Source organism: Uloborus diversus, chromosome 6 (assembly GCF_026930045.1).
Source record: "Uloborus diversus isolate 005 chromosome 6, Udiv.v.3.1, whole genome shotgun sequence".
Classification (NCBI taxonomy): domain Eukaryota; kingdom Metazoa; phylum Arthropoda; class Arachnida; order Araneae; family Uloboridae; genus Uloborus; species Uloborus diversus.
The window spans coordinates 113,177,650-113,197,142 of NC_072736.1; the positions used below are offsets into that span (position 1 = coordinate 113,177,650).

Genomic DNA, 19,493 nt, shown 5'->3' on the forward strand with positions numbered 1-19,493 from the left:
AGTCAAATTTAAATTTTGAGAATAATGAAGTTCGTAAGGCTTCAATGGAATAAATCTCTATTTTAATGTCCCCAAAGTAAATAAAACTTATTTATTAAAAATTGTGCAAAAAAAGTAAGTATAGAAAATATGGAATTTTTATATTAAAAATGGATTTTTGCTACAAACAAAAATTAGTTATAAGAATTATAAAAATACCTTTGCTTAAAAAATAAAAGGAAATAAAACAACGTTAAAAGCACATTACAGACATGTGTTATAGCATTACAAGGAATTCCTTTTTCAATGCACAAAGTGTGAGCTCGTGGCTTTAAAGGCATCCGACAAAAGTCGGATTCTTTTGTCAAATGTCTTTACATTCTTTAGCTCACATTTTATGCACTGAAAAAGACGTTCCTTATATCGCAGAAACACGTGTCTGCAGTGTTCCTGCACATTTGTTTTATTTGCTTTTAAAAATTATTTATGTTTGGCAGACTATAACTATAATTGGTATAATTTGTTTTAATTCCAACTTGATTCATACCTTTTATTTATGTATTTTTAATTTTAAATATAATTTTTTTGTAAAATTTTTGACATAAACAAAAAGTTTTAAATAATGCGTAATTAAATTTCAGCAGGAATTTAGTTTTAAAAACTATTATATATACAAGGAGGTCTATACAACTATTAAAATAAGGTTAAAATTCATCTCGTGTGTCGGTGGTCCTTCTTAAAACGTAATTAGTACTTGGTTACTCGGCCGAGTAATGAAAGGCCGAGTACTCGGTACTCGGCACGTCTCTAGTTGTAAACAATCTGCTGCAAAAAAATATTTCGTGTGTCTTAAATTTTTGCAATTACGACAGGTTCACAAAAATAACTATTTTTACAGTATTCATTTAATCTTATACCAGTACTCATGATGCAGCAGGATTTATTTTTGACAAACAAAAGTAAGATTCCAGCACAGATAAAGGTTTTAAAACACTGCAATAGCATGTTTACATTTTAAATGATTAATGCAATCCTTCAAGTAAATCAGTTTTTTAAAAGTTACATTTCATACTAGGACTTTGATTCTTTATCTGAGGATTTCGCTTGAAAGCTAGTCAAGTCTCTTTTCATTGCATAGGCATCTTCACCATCAGCATAGTATTTCGGTTCTATTTCACTAATTTGAAATTTCAGAGTGTTGGTATACAGATGCAGGGCAGCTCTGTTGCTTTTCCGAACATGCAAAGAAACATATTTAGCATTAAAGCATTCGACCATAGCCCTCGAAGACTGATCCATTAACTTTTGAGCAAGACCCAGGCGCCTATGTGATCGTTTCACAGCAAGTGAAGTAATGTGTCCGTGTGGATCATCATCAGAATCTTCTTCCATTTTTGCGAGGACATAACCAACAATTTTACCTTTTTCATCCTCAGCAACGTATGACAACTGCGGCCACGATAAACCGTGATAAAAATAATACTTCATTTGGTAGTTTTCCGGCAGACATAACAAATTGCAATGCTGCATATTCATAAGATCGTTCGGAGTAGCACAACGAATATTCATTTTAAATGTATTTCTTTTGTCAATATAAATATGAATTATACAAAAGATTTATTTGTAACTTTATTTATAGCAAAAATTTACGGGCACGTTTAAAGCCAATTCCAGGCTTTCACAGCTTCAATTTCGGTATTGTTAAGCGGTCATAGTCAATTATATAAATTAACTTTTGCACAAAATATAACAGCCGATTGTTTCCTTATAGATGTTCAAACGTTATAAGAAGCATTTTGATATGGCTAGTTCACTTTTTGGTATTCAGATAAATGACAGCTTTCATTTTCTTCAACAAAAAAAAAGTGCATTTGATTTCGGACCGAGAGCGACCGGTTAGTCAATCACGTGACAACTAATGATCACGTGCTCCAATCAACCAATCAACTGCTTAGAATAATAACCACTGCAGTAACCGGTTGATCATAGAACGACGCGGTTAGTAACTGGTTACTTACCGGTAGACCGGTGAGGTTCGTCGAACGCAACCAAGGAGTTGACTCCTAACAGTTTTTCAAGCTGTGTCATTCTCATTGTTGCATGGTTGTCACCAAAAGTAAACAAACGCCGAACTTCTTGTTAAAATCAAAATTGTTTTAAAGGAACTGCTCTAAACAAGCCCCAATATGAAAATTCACTGCGCTATTATTTTATAAATTGGTCAAAGCTTTGAAAAAACAACCCATTTACAATGGTATGATTTGGTATCATTAACTCATTTCCTTATTTATTGAATTTTATATCTTATTACTGAATGGTTTTACTACGGCGTTGCCAGTTCCGTTCAATGTATTTAAATATTTGTGCCTGAAATAACTACACCGTCTGTTTCTTACAAGGGCGTATATAAGGGAGGGGCTGAGGGGGCTCGGGCCCTCACCAAAATCTGGATTTTTTTTTTTTTGCTAAAGGTAATTATTTTTGGTTTTAATTGCTCACAAATAATTTTCAAACTTTTAGCTGCAAAAAAAGAAAAGAAAGAATAAAAAATTAAAAAAATTAATTTGAATTCTTAAATTTTTAATTCAAATTATGTTTTTCGCAATCACGAGTTGCGACAGGACCCTACTCATTGGTTACTAATCTACTCACTTGTTTCTAGACACGGCTCTTGTCCCTCCAAGTCTACCCTCCTGTTGAATGGAGACGTGTGTATTAGTTGTGTATGTGTAGGCTTTTGTGTGTGCGTAGACTTGTGTGTATGCACGTTGGCATATGTGTATGTGTGCGAGTGCGTATGTGTATGAGCGTGTGTGTGTGTCTAGGACATGGACGCCACCGACCAGGAGCGGCTACCGGAGGACGGAGCCGCGCCTGCAGGTGGCGGTGGTGGTTGAAAAAGGCACGGAATATCAAAGACGGTCAAATGAGAACAATAAGCAATCGTGATTGCTCAATAATAATTATGATAGTGATAGTAAAAATTATAAGAAGTTAGATCAGAGATTTCCGAACTGCGTGCTGCAGGAAGTGGTGGGGGGTGCCGCAAAGGGACCATGGCAACAATAATATATATATATATATATATATATATATATATATATATATATATATATATATAAAACCAGACTATAGGATGCTGTGAGAAAATTCTAATTCTTCAAAGGATGCTGCACGAATCATCAAAGTTTGGGAACCTTGTGTTAGCTGGGCTGGTACTAGTCAATGGTGTTCATAAGTGGTCAGGGGATATGTACCCCTTACTCAAGAAAAGAACGTGTTTTGGGAAAGCGAGGTTATTTCAACAAAAAGAAAAGCAAATTATGTTGGGGAAAAGATCTCAATTCTTCCAAAAAGAAATCTTTAAATTTAATTTTCTTTAAACAGATGAAGAGCTTATTATTTAGCAATTAAGTTCCCCTCTCTTTCTCCACCCCTCCTCTTTTTTTTCCTCCCTAGTCTGTCTGAAAAGAAGGATCTTCAAAATTTTTCTCTCCTTAACTCACATCCCCTGCAAGAAATTTAAAATAATTTTCAGTTGTTCAGTTGGAGTAATGATGGAAATTGAGGTCCTAAAGGCCCATTTATTTAGGCATTTTTCCGACATCAATTTCAAAACATTTCCAGAGGAGGGTCCCCAAACCAGTACCCCTTCACTAAGGTTACTAAAAAATAGTCTGAAATTGTGCCTTTAAGATTTCAATTTTGAAAAGTTTCGGAGGAAGATCCCTGAAACCTTTCTTTTTCTTTTAACGTCTCCAAAGATGACCTGAAATTGCGTTTTATCTTTCAGAGGAGGATGCTCAAATTCTTCCTTTCCAAAGATTCCTAATGTTAGAGGAAAAGTTTGACTTGCTTTTGAAAAAAACCTTAAAATAAAAATAGTTAAAAGTTACTATTTATCAGGCTATTTTGTCCAACACCTCAAATTTCTTTCACCTCCCCCCCTCCCCTTTGCCCCATTTTTATTTATTTTTTCTTTTTCCGAGTTGGTCTAAAAATAGGAAAGTCCTCAAAATGCTACACTTTGCAAGCCCCCTGCACCTCCACCCACTAAAACCATTAAAGAGCTTCTCAAACCTCGTTTTCAGGACTTAAGTGTAAAAAAATTTTTAGGGGACAATACCAAGCGTTTCACCTCTCGAAAGTCGTTTAAAGATTGCTTTTATGGAGCTTCGATTTTGAAAAATTGCCAAACCCCTGTAACATTACCAAATATGGTCCACAGTCGCGGTTTTAAGACTTCAATTATAAAAAAATCTCGGACGGAGGGTCCGACTGCTCCCGTATGATATCTGAAAGCGAAAAAATTAGTTTCAAATAATTTAAAGTGGAGAACGTTTAAATCCCTCCATCTAGTATCACTGAATATCTCTTCAGAACTTTATTTTTTAAGACTTTAATTTCAAAATAGCCTTCCTCCCTGCACCCCCTCCCACCGAAAGCGAGAATTTTTTATGAGTGCCCTCCTAAAACTAGTTTTTAGGTTGTGCCAACAGTGAGTGACAGTATGAAGTCCTTGTCTCCCCTCAAGAAAAAGAAGATCAAGGCACTGTTGCTTCTCCCCCCCCCCCCCCCAAAAAAATTTGAAATTACAAAAAAAAGTGCGGTGGGGGGGGGGGGGAGCTAATCTTGGTTCGAAATAAAAACATATATAAGCCACTGGTTTCTTATATTAATGCAAGTATAAGAATAAATTAGGTCCGGAAAATGCAAAACACAAGACTCATTCTACATGCAATATACCAACAGCCCGGTTAGCAAATCCAGAACATTGTTTTTCTTACTTTACTGCAGTTTTATCTTTGTTATGAGCTCATCAGTCTAGACTACTAAATAACCAAGCCATCTCATTGAAGCTGAGTGTGCCAACAAACTGGTAGATAAAGCAATATTATCTTACCAGCGTGAGCGTCTGCAGCCGTCTCGTCTCGTAAATTGAAGGCAATTTACAAATCAAACCGTGCCATTGCTACGGATCCTAGCTGATGAGAAAAGTTTACTTTATGAACCAATTTGTCTCCAAGCTCAGCTTCAATGAGATGACATCTGCCTCCAGCTCGGTTATCCTCTATTCGAGACTGATGATTCTATACCAAGGATGAAACTGCAGTCTCTGGATATGATAAGAGTTGCTGGAAAATTGCATTGTAGTGAGAGGCTCCCATATCTTAAATATCTTCGGGCGAAAATTCTCAATTTGTAGAATGGAACTCCAAACTTTGCCGAATGATGATTTTGCCGAATCATCAGAGAGAATTTTTTCGAATAAGGAAATTTTTGAAGATCACAGTGACCTCCCATTGATGCACCCCTGCATGTAGTTCTGTCTTAACCCTGACTTAAGAGTGGTAACTTACTGCTTCATATTCAAGCTTTGGCTTCAATTTGCAAGTTGAACTGCACCATGGCTGCATACTCTTGCTGGTTGATTACTTTATCTATCAGTTTGTTGGTACTCTCAGCTTCAATGAGAAAAAACTGGCAAAAATTTTATTTTTCACAAAACTATATTAAAAAAAAAATTGTTATTGGAAGTCTTCTCAAATGGGTCCAAGTTTTTTTAACATAACCATATTAAGGAGCCCTGCTTCTAACAGAGATGTCATATTTGTAAAAGTTTTCTACTCATAAAATGTATACATTTATGCTTCAATTTTCTTTCGTAGGATTTGGCTGCATTTTCAAATGATGATTTTGATCCTTGCGAGTGGGTAAACAAAACCTTTCAATGTCCTGAAGCAAAGGAAAATAAAGAGGTACCTATAAATTATTGATGTTTATTTACTTCCTTTCATTGTGATGTGCATGCAGCATGTTATCTGGGCCACCATTTTTATCCTTTTTACACTAATATTTTTAGAAAGTATATTTTATCTATCAACTAACATATTCTGCTAAGGAGACTAGCAAATAATGTTAATTATACTTTATTTAAAAAAACTTTTTATATAAACCTTCCTTAAAGTGTGAAATATCTAAAGTGCATTTTTTGTTAAAATTTTTAATATGTTATGCACTAAAAGATTAAATATCCTACATCAAATTCAAATTTCACTTACTGTTTTTATTCGCGAAAAAATTATCACTCAAAAAGCAACCTTAATTTCCATTTTACTCATCCCCAAATGAATATTATTGAGTTTTTTTCGACTCAACCAGATGTAGATAACTTCCTAAGAACGTATAGACACGCGAAATATCTGTAATGACAATTCTCGAGTTAATTACAACAAATTTTCTCGTGACATCTGTATGTACGTATGTATTTCGCATAACTCAAGAACGGCATGTCCTAGAAAGTTAAAATTTGGTACGTAGACTCCTAATGGGGTCTAGTTGTGCACCTCCTCCTTTGGTTGCATTCGGGTGATTATAAAGGGGTATTTAGCCCCTTTTGGGGGGGAAATCAGTGTTAATTTTGATGTAAACTCAAGTGGTGTTATAGTTTGTCGGACACTTGGCAATATATCGCCAGTCTTTTGCCGCCAACTTGGCGGCAATTTGGCGTTTTTTTTTTTTTTTTTAAATCTGTTTCAATTTGGCCACTGTTGGTGATATTTAGAGTAAGCTGTTGAATCACATTAAAATTGCCAGTAACGAGGAAATGACATTAAATTGGAGTAAAAGGAAAAAATTCAAATATTTTTTCAATAAAGCTGTTAACTGTTAGTGTATGGTTGAAATTAAAAAAAAAAAGTTTGCTGGAGTTTTAAATACATTTTCTAGTGCTTCTCCCAGACCAAAAAAAGGGCAGAGCCCTTTCGTATAAAAGGGCACTTTAATTCAATTAAGAGGTCACTTTTTGATGGAAGGTTTGTATTATAAGAGGTGCTTTTTTTACTGTTTGGTACACTGGATGACATACAAAATCCAAGTATTTTTCGAAAGTAATTATTATTATAAATGATGAAAAACCTTTTTATGTTTAGTTTAAAAAATGATGCTAAAACATTCAAAATTATATTCTAATCAGATTCTAGTAGATAAGTGATTGAAACGAGGGAGTGATGTTCACTCGTCCAGGCTTGCATTAATCTTTACCTTTTGAAAACATTTACTTTTGTAATGAAGTATTGTTAAAACTTCTAAAATCCAATGAAAGCGTATTGAAAGTTGGATTAAAAGGGGCGAAGAGCAATGCCTCTTAAAAAGACCTGGGGAAACACTATTTCTCAATCACTAACCTTAGTTTTGGATTTCTATGCTAGGCATTAGCCAGCATGAAAAATTACATTAAAACAATCTATCAGCTAAGTAAAAGAATTTTAAAGGCTCCATTAAAATGTAAAACAACCTGGCAAGTAAATATATCATGTCATTCATAAATGCCAAAATAGTTCCATCAAGGGCGCCCATATAGGGGAGCAAGGGGGGCTCGAGCCCCCCCCCTCCTTTGAAATGATAACTTCCTTGCTCTTAGTGTTTTTTCATTGCAAAAATGTATAAAAATTTCTTTTCCACCCATTAATGAATAAGTTATTAAAAATATCAAATTTTAATGTCTCTAATATGTACTGAAATCGGTTTCCATGGAGAAATTATTCTGCTAAACCATGGGGAAAATTTTTGAGCCCCCCCCCCCCCCTTAAAATTTTGCATATGGGCGCCCTTGATTTCCATTAAAATAAACTTAAAACATGAGAAGTAAAAAGGGCAGCAACATAAGCAATATTTCTGTTTTTGCCAATTTGGAAAGTGAGGAAGTCACCAAGCTCCATTTATTGAGTGCATTACCCATAATGGAAAAGTTCGCTCTATCATTTTTATTTCTGCCCACAGGGAAACTTTTTCTTCTTAGCAAAATGATATGAAATAATTTAGTTTCTTCCTGAAGTGTATCTATGGTGTTTGACACCCATGTCAAATGTCATAATTTTTTCTGTACTCTGGTTACACAATTTTGGGATACTTTTAAAGACTTTGGCTTGTGTATTTAGGAAGTCTGTAATACCTTTACAAATAAAACTTAGAAGCTCGATACATACATTCAGAGTATGTTATTAATGTGTGCTCTGTGGAGGGTGAAAAGAATTTAAACTTTTCACCTTTTTGCATTGGCAAGATCATCTATGACATTTTCAAAACCCACTATCTTATATACATGATGCTCAAGGCCCGATTAAGATATTGAGGTTCCAAAGGCCAATACTTTTTGGGGGCACCCTGTATTCAAACTTAGTAACTTCAGCCGTTGGCTGAAACAATTTTAGCCGTAGGCTAAAGTAATTTCAGCCATTTGGGTGGCCCTAGGCCTGGGCGTAGTTGGCCTATTTAGTTATCCAACCCTGGCATACTTGATTAATAATAAAAGATATAAAACACTTAATCATTCTTGCTTCTTTTAAGGATCTTAGTTGAATTTTTATTACTTTAAGTTTTCTGAAAAATATTTCACTTGATGTTGGAGTTAGAGTTACTACTAAATAAAGCAGTATTCACAAAGAAGGGATAATATTTCTGTGATGTACAGGTTCCAATTTATCATTTCTTGATTTTGTAAAATATTCTTTTAAGATAAATACAAGTTTTTTTTTTTTTTTTTTATCAAGTTTTAGAAATTCATAATGATACCTTGTATCCAAGGTGCCTATGGCCGTTATAGCAAAAGCCATAGTCTAGTTACTATGCATACTTGGTTTTAGAGCTTCCTTTGAAGAAAACTCTGAATGCTTGCCCTGCCTACCATGCTCTAAATATATATGCTTTTTGGAAGAGAAACTGACCAATCTTTTCCATTCAAACCTCAAAGCCCAATTGATCACTTATTGTAGATGACTCAATGCTTAAATATTTGCATAATTATTACATGTATCTCTTTGGATTAAATGAAAATTGGGACCATAAACTTTCTCCTTTTGAAATATGTGTTTTTTTTTTTCTTACTTTTTTTTAGGAATTTGCTACCACAATTGTGGCAAAACTTCAGTCATTTATTCAGGTAAGTTTTGATTTTCAGTAACATTTTCTGATGCTATTTCTTTAATTTTTTTTTTTTTTTTTTGAAAATTAGTGTAGCACCCTCCCTCCCTCCTTTGTTATATTATGCACAATTTTTCCTTTTATGAATTTTGCTTCTAGGAAGTGAACATATCCTTGGAGAAAACTGCAGAGCAAGTTAATCAAAACATTCCAAGGTATGTTATTCCTTTTTATTTTTAAATCATCAATGATTCCTCTACTCACAATAACATAAGCTTATTATTAATTTTGCTATGGTATCCCTTATCAACTAATACATTTTTATTAAGTGCATACAAGTGAAAACGTAATATTTTTCAACCCTATCTCTGCGATATTTATTGCAAAATGTTTCTCTTTTTATATACAAATACAAAAATGACAACCAGCAACAGGCTTAGAGCGCAGTTTGATTGGTCCTAGTAGTTTTTTGAATCCCTAATAAAGATTAATGGTTTTTAAAGCTATCTACCCCCTTACTCATTACAGTATCTTTTCTCTTCTTTATTTAAGCGTTTATAAATGAATCATAATGCAATTAAAACCAGAATCAAAATTCGTTTTACGATGTAAGCTAAACTGTTATGCAAAGGAAATTTATTAAATATTTTGTGATAGTGAATTCGATTCTTTTTTCTTTAATGTAGAATTGCTAGAGAGATTGAAATGATGCAAAATGAAGCTAAACTTCTGCAACAGCAAATGAATAGTGTGAAAGGAGATGTTATGAAGGTATGAAATGCTTGGAATGTTTAATTGTCATAGAAGGTGTATATATAGTGAAACAGGGGTATCCATCCTTCCAAAAACTATTGCACCCCCCTCCCCTTCCCAATACCAGGAAGACTCCTCGAAAAGCAAGAACCTCCCAAAAAAGAGAAAATGCCAATTACGGTAGATCCTCATTTTACACGGTTTTGATTATACGCGGTTTAAGGTTTGACACCATTATTTTATTTTACCCGGATGAGTTTCGATTTTACACGGATGCAGCAATGCAAACAGATATAAGTTTCCCTCTCTCGAAATCCAAACTCCTAAGGATTGCAGATTACACATGGAGGCATTTTATGCGATTGATCCCTAAGCTCTTTCCAGAAGTAAAGTTATTAAACTCACGCAGTTCAGAATTCACTGGAAGAAGAGCTTTTACGAGTGACAAAGGAGGGCAAATCCAACGAAGATACCGACATCGATGACACATAACCAAAAGCATTCGCATTGAAAATTTTGAGCAATTCCTAGACAATAGAAATGATCTTTCTGATTCGTTAGTGAAGGAAGATTCTATCATGGAAATGACGCAAGTGATCATGGATGCCAGGGCCGGACTTAGGGGAGGGCAGGCGAGGCTACTGCCCGAGAGCCTCCACAACAAAGGGGACCCCACAATAAATTTTTTACAAAATATCCTAACTTTCACGGGTCGAAAATATCGGATATATACGATAGACATATATATCAAAATATTCTGATACATATCAAAGTATCGGATATTTTCGAAAATATGATCTTTTCGAACCCTGATTAGGGGCCTCCACTCCTTCGTTGCCCCGGGGCCTCCATACTTCCAAATCCGGCCCTGATGGATGTGTTAATGCTCTGCAAAGAACTACAGAGAAAAAATTTTAATGACTGCCAAAAGACTATCATAGCCAGCTCCTTTTTATAAACAGAACACAAAATTAATTTATGTTTTCTTTATGAATGTTGTGCATTGAAATTGATAAGTACACAATAAACTTATTATTCAATTAGCCATCACTAGAATGAAGTATTTTTTATCTACGGAACCTAACCTCTATTTTAACACTAATATTAAGTCTTAATTTACACGGTTTTGATTTACGCAGCATTTCTGTGGAACGTAACCCCCACCCCCGCATAAAATGGGAGTCTACTGTAAAACACTCCCTTAAAAATTCCATTGACACTGCCATGACCGACCTAGTTGGGAACCCCTGTAGTAAAACATGCTTAAATTTAACAGTTTATATAATTATTGGCGTAATGTGTAAAGTATGATCTGTTTTTCCTTCTTTTAACAGAATTGTTTTTGCATTTTTTATAATATGAATGAGCCAATGAACTTACATTTGACTATTTTTATTAGATTTGTGTTATTTATTTGTTTGCACCAATTATACAGCATAGAATGTTTATTTCCACTGCTAAATTTGAAAACCAGTAATTATTAAGAATGTGAAATTCATGATGGGTTACAAGACAACCTGTTGATCAGATTCTAGTTCACTAACAATTACAGAAAGTAGGCAAAAATTATTTAATAGTTATATCATTATTATTTTTAAAAAATTCCAATTTTATATTTGTTGCAGGTTGAATATGATTCATCTCAATCTATGCAAATTTTACTGAAGATAGATCATGTAAAATCTTGCATGCAGGAAGCTAGTAAAGCTTTGAGGGTGAGATATTTGAGTGTTCCAATAAAAATTTCTTTATTTTAAAAACTTTAAAAAAAAGTATAAAATCTGTAAATTATGAGAAAGTGTTTATTCAATGTATTCTCTATCTGAGTAACTTGTTTAACTTTTTTATCTATTCACCTTTTTTTTGTCTGTTCACTATTTTTTTTCTTAAAGTATTGAATATTTATTTTCTTTTATTATAATAACAGTAATACTTTTTCTGTTTTACACTACTGTTACTGTTTGGTGTTTTAACTCTTCAGTAAGATCTCCTCACAGCCCCTGAGACAAATATGTGGAGCGTATTTTCATTGAGGGAGCAGTATTTGTTCATGCAAATGTAATATAGTAGTATTTAACTCAGCTCACAATTTGTAAGGAATTTAAAAAAAAAAAATCAATACTGCTTATAGTTGTGTAGATATCTAAAGCATATTTATTCAAAAAGTAATTTTTTCAATTTGTGCACTCAAAAACAAATTAGTAAAATTTAGATGATTGAAAAGGAAGGGAGGGGGGGGGGAGGGGGGAGATAATTTTTTACTAAAAAGATAGTGTTGGTTTATTTTATTGAGATTATATGAGGATCATAGTTTTTGCAAAAAAGAATAAAAGATTATTAAATGATATAAGTATCTAGAAATCTGTCTGCCTACTCGCCCCTACTTTCCCATGTTCCCTTATTTTTTCATCAGATTTCTTGTAGCCCAAATAATGAATAACATTATGCTGTTAATGCATAGCAAACAACCTATAAGATATTTTTTGTGACAGTCAACTTGAGTCCAAAACTACAGTTTTGGACTAAATTTCCAAAAGATATTTTTTTTTTACATTTTGGCATTTTTTTAATAGAAAGTCATTATTATTTGTGATTTTAGGTCATTTATAATGGAATAAACTTGATAACTATAGATTGTTGAACTAAAAGTGGTTCTGAATTATTAAATTTATTCTGTTTATGAATCATGCAACATTCTGCTTTTGATGATGAATCATACAGCATTCTACATTTGAATGATTCCTGCTTTATTCTAGGGAGACTTTTTTAAGGGGGGGAGGGGGGATGTACGACACTGTTAGTGGCACATATTTCAAATAGCCTTAAATATTTGTATGATCTCTATAGATTTTGCGTTTGAAGGATAATTTGTACGTTGACTCACTTTTTGACTATTTGTATTTTTTTAATGTATTTTAGAAGTGTTTCAAAAGTTTTTCATTTCTTTTGCGTGCTTGGAAAGTTTTTATTTTTTTTATCTATTTATTTATTAATTTATTTACTTTATTTATTTATTTTTTGATTCAGATTCTAGGCAAATTTAGAAAAATATTTCTTGGCTTACACACGAGTCAACTTATATTCGGATATTTACAGGATATGTAAAATTAAATCTTGATTTTATGCAAAAATTTTAAGCCAGGATTAATTTTATGAACAGTTTAATCTGTCCTATTTCTTAAATTTTCATGATGTTTATTCCACTACAAATTATAAATGATAGCCTTAATGATTTCATAAAAATATTAAGTTATTGCTGAATCATCTTTGTTTTATGTGATTTAAGTTCACTGTTTATTATAAAAATGCACTGACAATGATTTGTATCATTGTTATGTTAGGAAGCAGATAACTGGACTACCTTATCAGCAGATGTGGAAGAAGTTTTTGAAAGTGGTGACATCAATGCTGTGAGTATTATTTAGTGAGTTGAGTGTAATAGACAAAACAATATTGTTCAACTAGTGATCTTAAATAAACATTTTCTTTTCTTTTTTTCAGATTGCTACAAAATTAGTTGGAATGCAAAATAGCTTGGTAATCTACATTTGTTCTTGTATTCAGTTTAAAAATGCCATTTCTTCTTGTGCACATTATTTCTTCAATAGCATTTGGTATAGTTTTACATTTTTAAGTCTGATATGACCTGCTTAATTATTATGTGCCGTACTTGAAGTAATGGTTGGACGAGAGACTCTATAGCCTAATGCTAGTTTCCTTTGGGTAAAAGAAAGTAGGGAGCCACATTCGGGGATCAAGTGATCTGAGGCACAAATTTTACCAATCAAAGGCATATTTTCTGCATCCATGAAAGCACTTTAAAAGCTTAACCATTTGAGTATGTCGTCGAAAGAAGCAGACGGCCCACTGCTATCAGGCTTTGCTGAAAAACAAAGAGAATTCAGAGGACGGTACAGATACAAAGTGCAAAACACTAATTTGATGGTCACACTCTGCATTAATCAACTTTAATCATCTTAAATTTATTTATTTATTCAATTTAACTTTATACCCACTACTATTTTCATCATCTGTATCTCTATATTTCATTCACAATCTTATATAATTAAAAACTGAGCGTACCTATGTAACAATGTATGTATGTCCGAGTTGCTTCTCCCGAAGTCCAGTAAACTGACCATCGAACCGTGTATCGATGGATTTGTAATCTTCCCGTCTTCATATTTGGCTATTTAACACAATCCTTCAATAATAATCAGTGGCGATATCAATTAAAAACTATTAATTATGAAGCTTAGATTTCGAAACAAAATCCCTATTTTTCGAAGGCTTTCCTCCATTCAACTTAATTTTTCAGTGCTTCATCTCAACTTTCTGTAACAATGCTTTTATTGAAATTTGTAGCGGTGAAGAAAATTATTGAGAAGAAAGATATGTTGCCTTTTTTTTCTCGAAGATGAACAAATAAAATTCTGTCTTTTGTTTTAAAGGCTTTCCTGTTATCTGGGGATTTAAAATACTTACTTTTTGGGTTTTTTTCCGCAATCTGCTGCAAAATTTTACTGTTTTTTCTCTTTGTTAGAGCTTGATTGTTGAACGCGCGTCACCTGACATAACTCTTATTTTTGAGGGTTACCGTGCAAAGCTGGTCGACGCAGCTAGTCTTAAAAAAAATTTAAAATGCAAACACTGACATGGTCTAAAATTTATAAATCACTAATGCAAGCATGCACTTACTCTTAACACTAACAAAGCTATAAAAAAAAGGGGGCGGGAATCTACGTGTTTCAACAGTTTTATTGCCCTCCTTCTTGGAGCAAACGTTAATAAAGTGAAATTAGCAGTTAGAAAAGGATTATCAGCATGGATAAAAACATTTATACTTTTTGAAACATATATACTTTGCCCTCTCTGGTTAGCAGAACTATCAGACTTTACAAATTTCTGAAAACTTTTTAGTGCAAGAGGAAAGATTTTCATACTTAACTGTTTTACTCAAAATACAAATACAATTAAATAAGAAAAAAATGAACTTTAAAATATATTTGGCAAAGAGTACATGTTCCAAAAAGATATTAAGGGAATCTTTTCCAAACAACGAAGTAAGTACTACACTAGTTGGTTCCTCAATTCATTGTTTAATCAATAACTGTAGACATTCCCCTTGTTTTACCAATTATAGCTATAACTAATCACAAGTTTAACTACAAGTACTTGTGTGTGCATGTATATGTATAGAAAATAAATAAATGTACATTATATGTAATCTCTCATAGGAAATACTAGCAGATGTGCCTGACTATCAACAAAGATGTCTTCGACTAGAGAAACTTAAAGACAGACTTGAAGCTATCATTAGCCCTCGTTTGATTGCTGCTTTTAACACACAGTCTCTAGGTATTTTTTCTTATGAAATGTTCACTTTAAAAGAGGAATGTGCAGAAAGCATTTTTTTGCAAATTCTAATATTGGGTTTTTTTTATGTGTAGCAAAAATGTTTTTAAATTCATTACTTCATAAGTTTATTTTCACTAGAATTTCAATACATTCTGCCAGTAAAGAACTACTGAATTTCAGAAATGGTTGTGTTAACTTATACTATTCTAATTGTGTTTTCAGTAATTCAAACAGTATAAGCTATAGTCATATTTTTCATTCATGAAATTCCATCTATGTTGTTAACTTCTGAATATTATTGCTTACATGTTAAAGAATATATTTCATTTTAAATCATATTTGTGTATTTATCTCTTAAAATATACCTTTATATATTTTGTACTTTCAAGACAACTTGTTGATATCTGCTTGTATATATATCTACTGCATATCATTCATTTTTTCTAGCAACATTTTGAATACTATTTTGTTGTACTTCCGTTTTGATTTTTACTTTAATCTTCTGACTACACATGAGTGTGATTGTTAAAATTGGTTTTCCTTGACCAGTGTTCAACGCCTTTGATTGTGACTTTATAATCATGTTTGTGTCATTAAAGTTTTTTATTTTTTTTTATTTTTATTTTTTAACTTTTGAATTTCCATAACTGTGAGCATATTAGTAGGGAAATGTGGGGCAAAGTGAAATGGTGAAATTGATAGGTATATTGTAATATTTTGTTGTAAATCAAAAATTATTTTTGTTATTATTAAATGATAAAGTTCTTGTTCTTAACATTTTAGTTATTAATTCAGACCTACTAATACTCGGTGTAGTATTTATTTTGTTGCTTATCAAGCTTATTTGTATTTTAAATAATTTTTGCAACTAGTCGAGTGCATGCAGGGCAATTGGCAAAGCGAAATAGTTCATTTCATTTACTCATTCAATCATTTACCACATTATTTGCTTATTCATCCTCATATATATAATAGCCAATGATTGAGTAACGCTGACGTCATTCACAATGAAACTCGCACCATGGCATGATAATTTGATCAAAATTTTTGGTAATATTTGACATGCAGGGAAATCTTTATTTTGACGGGGCTGAACTGGATCCAACAACTTAGCTGTTTTACTGGTAAGACTGATTTTAGTAGAATGAAAAAACGTACAGATGGTCAACAATGAACGCTATCTACTAGAGTTTAGGGTTAATCCACTGGAGTTAGGGTTAAAATTTCAACTATCAAAAAAATATCACCAAACATGCAATGGCTTTGTTCAAATGTAGAAGCAATTTTCACCCGTCATACCATGACCGGCGTTATTCTAGATTATTAATAAACTTATTTACATCCTTCATATAATAATTCACTTATTTATTCATTCATTTGCTTATTTTCTTATTCATTCCCTATTTCATTCACTCATTTATTTTTCCTCATTTTCATTAAGTAATTTATTTATTTATTAGTTTAGCGTTTCATTATCTTTTGATTTATTCATTCGTTCTTTTATTTACTCATTTATTTTATCAAAAAAATCTTCAATGATCAAATAGAAAATATTTCATTGCAATAATGTTTTTATTTTTCACTTTGCCATATAAAAAAACTGAAAATTTTCCTTTTTTTTTGAAAGCACAAATTTTCTGCCAAAAATACAAAATAGGGTTTCAATGCAAGTTTTATTATAAAATAGGGTACAGATGTGATATACCCCCCCCCCCCCCATTTGGCGACATCCGATTTTTTGCACAAAATTGAAATATTTTTCTCGCCAATGAGGCGATAATTTTTTAAGCATGGCATCCCTGGTGAAACTAACCTGTGGTTGGCAACGCGAAGGCAAACTTGTTCGAACTTGTTTACTTGGGTTCTTTACTTGGTTTTACGCAGGAGAGATACGTGTTGTTTTGTGCAATATACCTTACAGGAAAGTTTATTTTGTGTTAGTTTAGATTCAGTTGTTGTGTTTTGAAGTAAAAACATTAGAAAATGCCAGTTTCTTCAAAATTGAACGTTAATTAAAAGTTAACTCCAACGTGGTGTGTATCTGTAACATGCCATTGTCATATGATGTTTTGTTTTGGACTCAGTGTGAGGATTTATACCATAAAAAGGTAAGTTCTTTATTTTAGAATTCAAAAAAAAAAAAAGCCTCGCACTTATGAAATTCATTGTTTTTTACAAATCCTTCAGGGTTCTTGTAGTTTTTAACTTTATTTTTTACTGTATGTAAATTATTTTTTCAAAAATAGTACGGTTATTTTGTTCTAAAAGTTCATTCTTATCGATGCCACGAATTATTTAGACCTATTCTATTAACGTGCCTCCTTTAGGTACTGAATTTCTGAAAATAAGTTGACTCCAGCATTTTATAAAAATATAAAGGTGTTATTTTATGTAAAATATAATAGGTATTTTGTGAGTATGTCTGTATAAGAAATAAATGAATGGTATTTTTATGTTTAGCATGTTTTGTTAGACATTTCTACTTTTCATACATCGAAATTTGAGTAACTAAGCGCTTTTTTGGCTGAAATAGTTATGGAATTTGGGGTTTTCCGCTTTAAACATCGCGATTTGAATCGCTTTGCTCTTTTTTAGCAGAGTATGAGAAAAGTTTTTGTTCGATGAAACGATGAAATGCATGTTGGAAAATAGCTTTTATTTCTATTGGTACATATTTCATTGGTGAACTGTTATAGTAATTTGTTCATTTAAGCATTTTAAATACTTTCTAGTAATTGTTCTTTGTGTACAAAACCTTTCTAGTTTCTGGTATTTTTGAAGCGTATATTCGTGATGTTTTTTGTTGTGGTTTTATGTTGTTTTTATATATATTGTGTTCTGAAGTGCTTTGATCATGTTTTTTTATCCGATTTTTTCCTGTTGGCGCTAAAAAAAGCATCGCTAAAAACGATGTATGACAAATGTTGTCATACATCGTTTTCTTGGCGACGCTTTCTTATCGCCAACAGGAAAAAGTCGCCAAGGGTGGGGTATATCACATCAGTTCCTAAAATAGATTGCCCTTTCTTTATGTACTGTAATTTTCCAAACAAAATTCCAATTTGTTCATTTTGAAAAATCTAAGTCACTTTAGCTATTTCACTTTGCTCCACATTCCCCTACATTTGACTCACTTTCACATCTACTTAGATTATTTTCTAGAAATTGTGATACCACGTTCATGTGTCATAGGGTTAAAGACGGATTTTTTGTTACTAATTATGGTCTAATTTATACAAATTTCTTTTTTCGATAGTTTCAGATGTTGGTTTGATTTATATGAAGATATTCAAAGATATCAAAAGGCTTAACACTCTTCAAAAGCATTACCATAATTTTCAAAAAGTATGTAGCTTTTTCATTCAATTTTTCTTTCACTCTTCCACCAAGAAAATTGAATTGCTGCTTGTGAAATTGTTACCTAAAAATTGACTTAATAGTTACTAAAATATTTACTTATAAAACAATGATAAGCTAAATTAAAAAACGTTTTAAACCCAAATTCTTAATATACCATATAAATCTTTTCAAAATTATGATTTTCCAAACTTTATTTTTTTTAAGGTAAAATGTTCAATTCCAGCAAAAAAAAAAAGTGCAATATATTTGGGCACACACTTTATATAAACATAAAGCTCAGCAATTTTGATTTAAATTTACTATTTTTTCTAATCATACTGTCAATTTAATGGGACCCTGTGAGTTCTTCGATTCCTATCATACAATTTACAGCATACCATGCATTTGGGGGAATAATTTAAATGTGGAACACTTGGCTAATTATCTAAAATTTTTGTGAAACTGTTCAAAACAAAGCACTTATTAGCTCGTCCATCATTGGGAAAACCAATATTGCTGAAATTTAAAATGTATTGTATATTTTTCAAACAAAGCGATCCGTTAAATAATCATGGATGTACTAACACATCCATGATTTCCCATGTCACTTCCATGATGGGATCTTCATTCATACATCTCAAAGATCATTTGACATTGTCAAGGGAGGGTTCAAAACTTTAGATGTTCGGTGGGCGCTGGTTAATTGAATCAGCAGCTTTAATGAATCAAATTGTCAAAAACAGAATAAAATCCAACTTTATTGAATTAGCCACTTTATTGAATCAGCCGCTTTATGAAATCAAATCTGTTCAGAACAAATGTGATTCATATAAGCGGTGGCCACTGTAAAAGTTTTTGATTGTGTGTCATTGATGTTGGTATCCTTGTTGCATTCATCCTCCATTGGGCGATTCTCAAAAAAATTTCCGTAAATAATTTTAGTGCTAAGTTGCTAATACTAAGTTTTTTATTTTATTCAAGTAACTATTAATTAAATATAGGATTAACAGTTATGCTTTGATAGTACATTAAAGCATGTATTATTCCCCATCAACATTATTTTTTTAAGGCTTTGGTTATCTGGAAAAAATAAAAAAACTTAGCGTTACGCACAGGACATTTTTTCGAGAATCGTCCCATTG

General features: G+C 32.4%; 2 protein-coding genes across 2 annotated transcripts in view; one reads left to right on the top strand and one right to left on the bottom strand.

Annotated features, from left to right (window-relative positions):
* Positions 1 to 901: 901 nt before the first annotated feature.
* LOC129223737 (N-alpha-acetyltransferase 10-like) lies at positions 902 to 1,739 on the bottom strand. The gene has a single exon (XM_054858093.1). The coding sequence runs from the start codon at positions 1,546 to 1,548 to the stop codon at positions 1,051 to 1,053; it is 498 nt and encodes a 165-aa protein (XP_054714068.1). The 5' UTR covers positions 1,549 to 1,739; the 3' UTR covers positions 902 to 1,050.
* Positions 1,740 to 2,074: 335 nt separating this feature from the next.
* LOC129224120 (conserved oligomeric Golgi complex subunit 7-like) overlaps positions 2,075 to 19,493 on the top strand; it is a 56,491-nt gene continuing 39,072 nt past the window's right edge. Inside the window, exons 1-10 of the mRNA XM_054858530.1 lie at positions 2,075 to 2,233; positions 5,649 to 5,738; positions 8,876 to 8,920; positions 9,061 to 9,116; positions 9,588 to 9,672; positions 11,280 to 11,369; positions 12,996 to 13,064; positions 13,156 to 13,191; positions 14,892 to 15,012; positions 18,269 to 18,357. Of these exons, the coding sequence (XP_054714505.1) occupies positions 2,231 to 2,233; positions 5,649 to 5,738; positions 8,876 to 8,920; positions 9,061 to 9,116; positions 9,588 to 9,672; positions 11,280 to 11,369; positions 12,996 to 13,064; positions 13,156 to 13,191; positions 14,892 to 15,012; positions 18,269 to 18,357 (684 nt within the window). The 5' untranslated portion in view covers positions 2,075 to 2,230. The remainder of the gene's footprint in view (positions 2,234 to 5,648; positions 5,739 to 8,875; positions 8,921 to 9,060; positions 9,117 to 9,587; positions 9,673 to 11,279; positions 11,370 to 12,995; positions 13,065 to 13,155; positions 13,192 to 14,891; positions 15,013 to 18,268; positions 18,358 to 19,493) is intronic.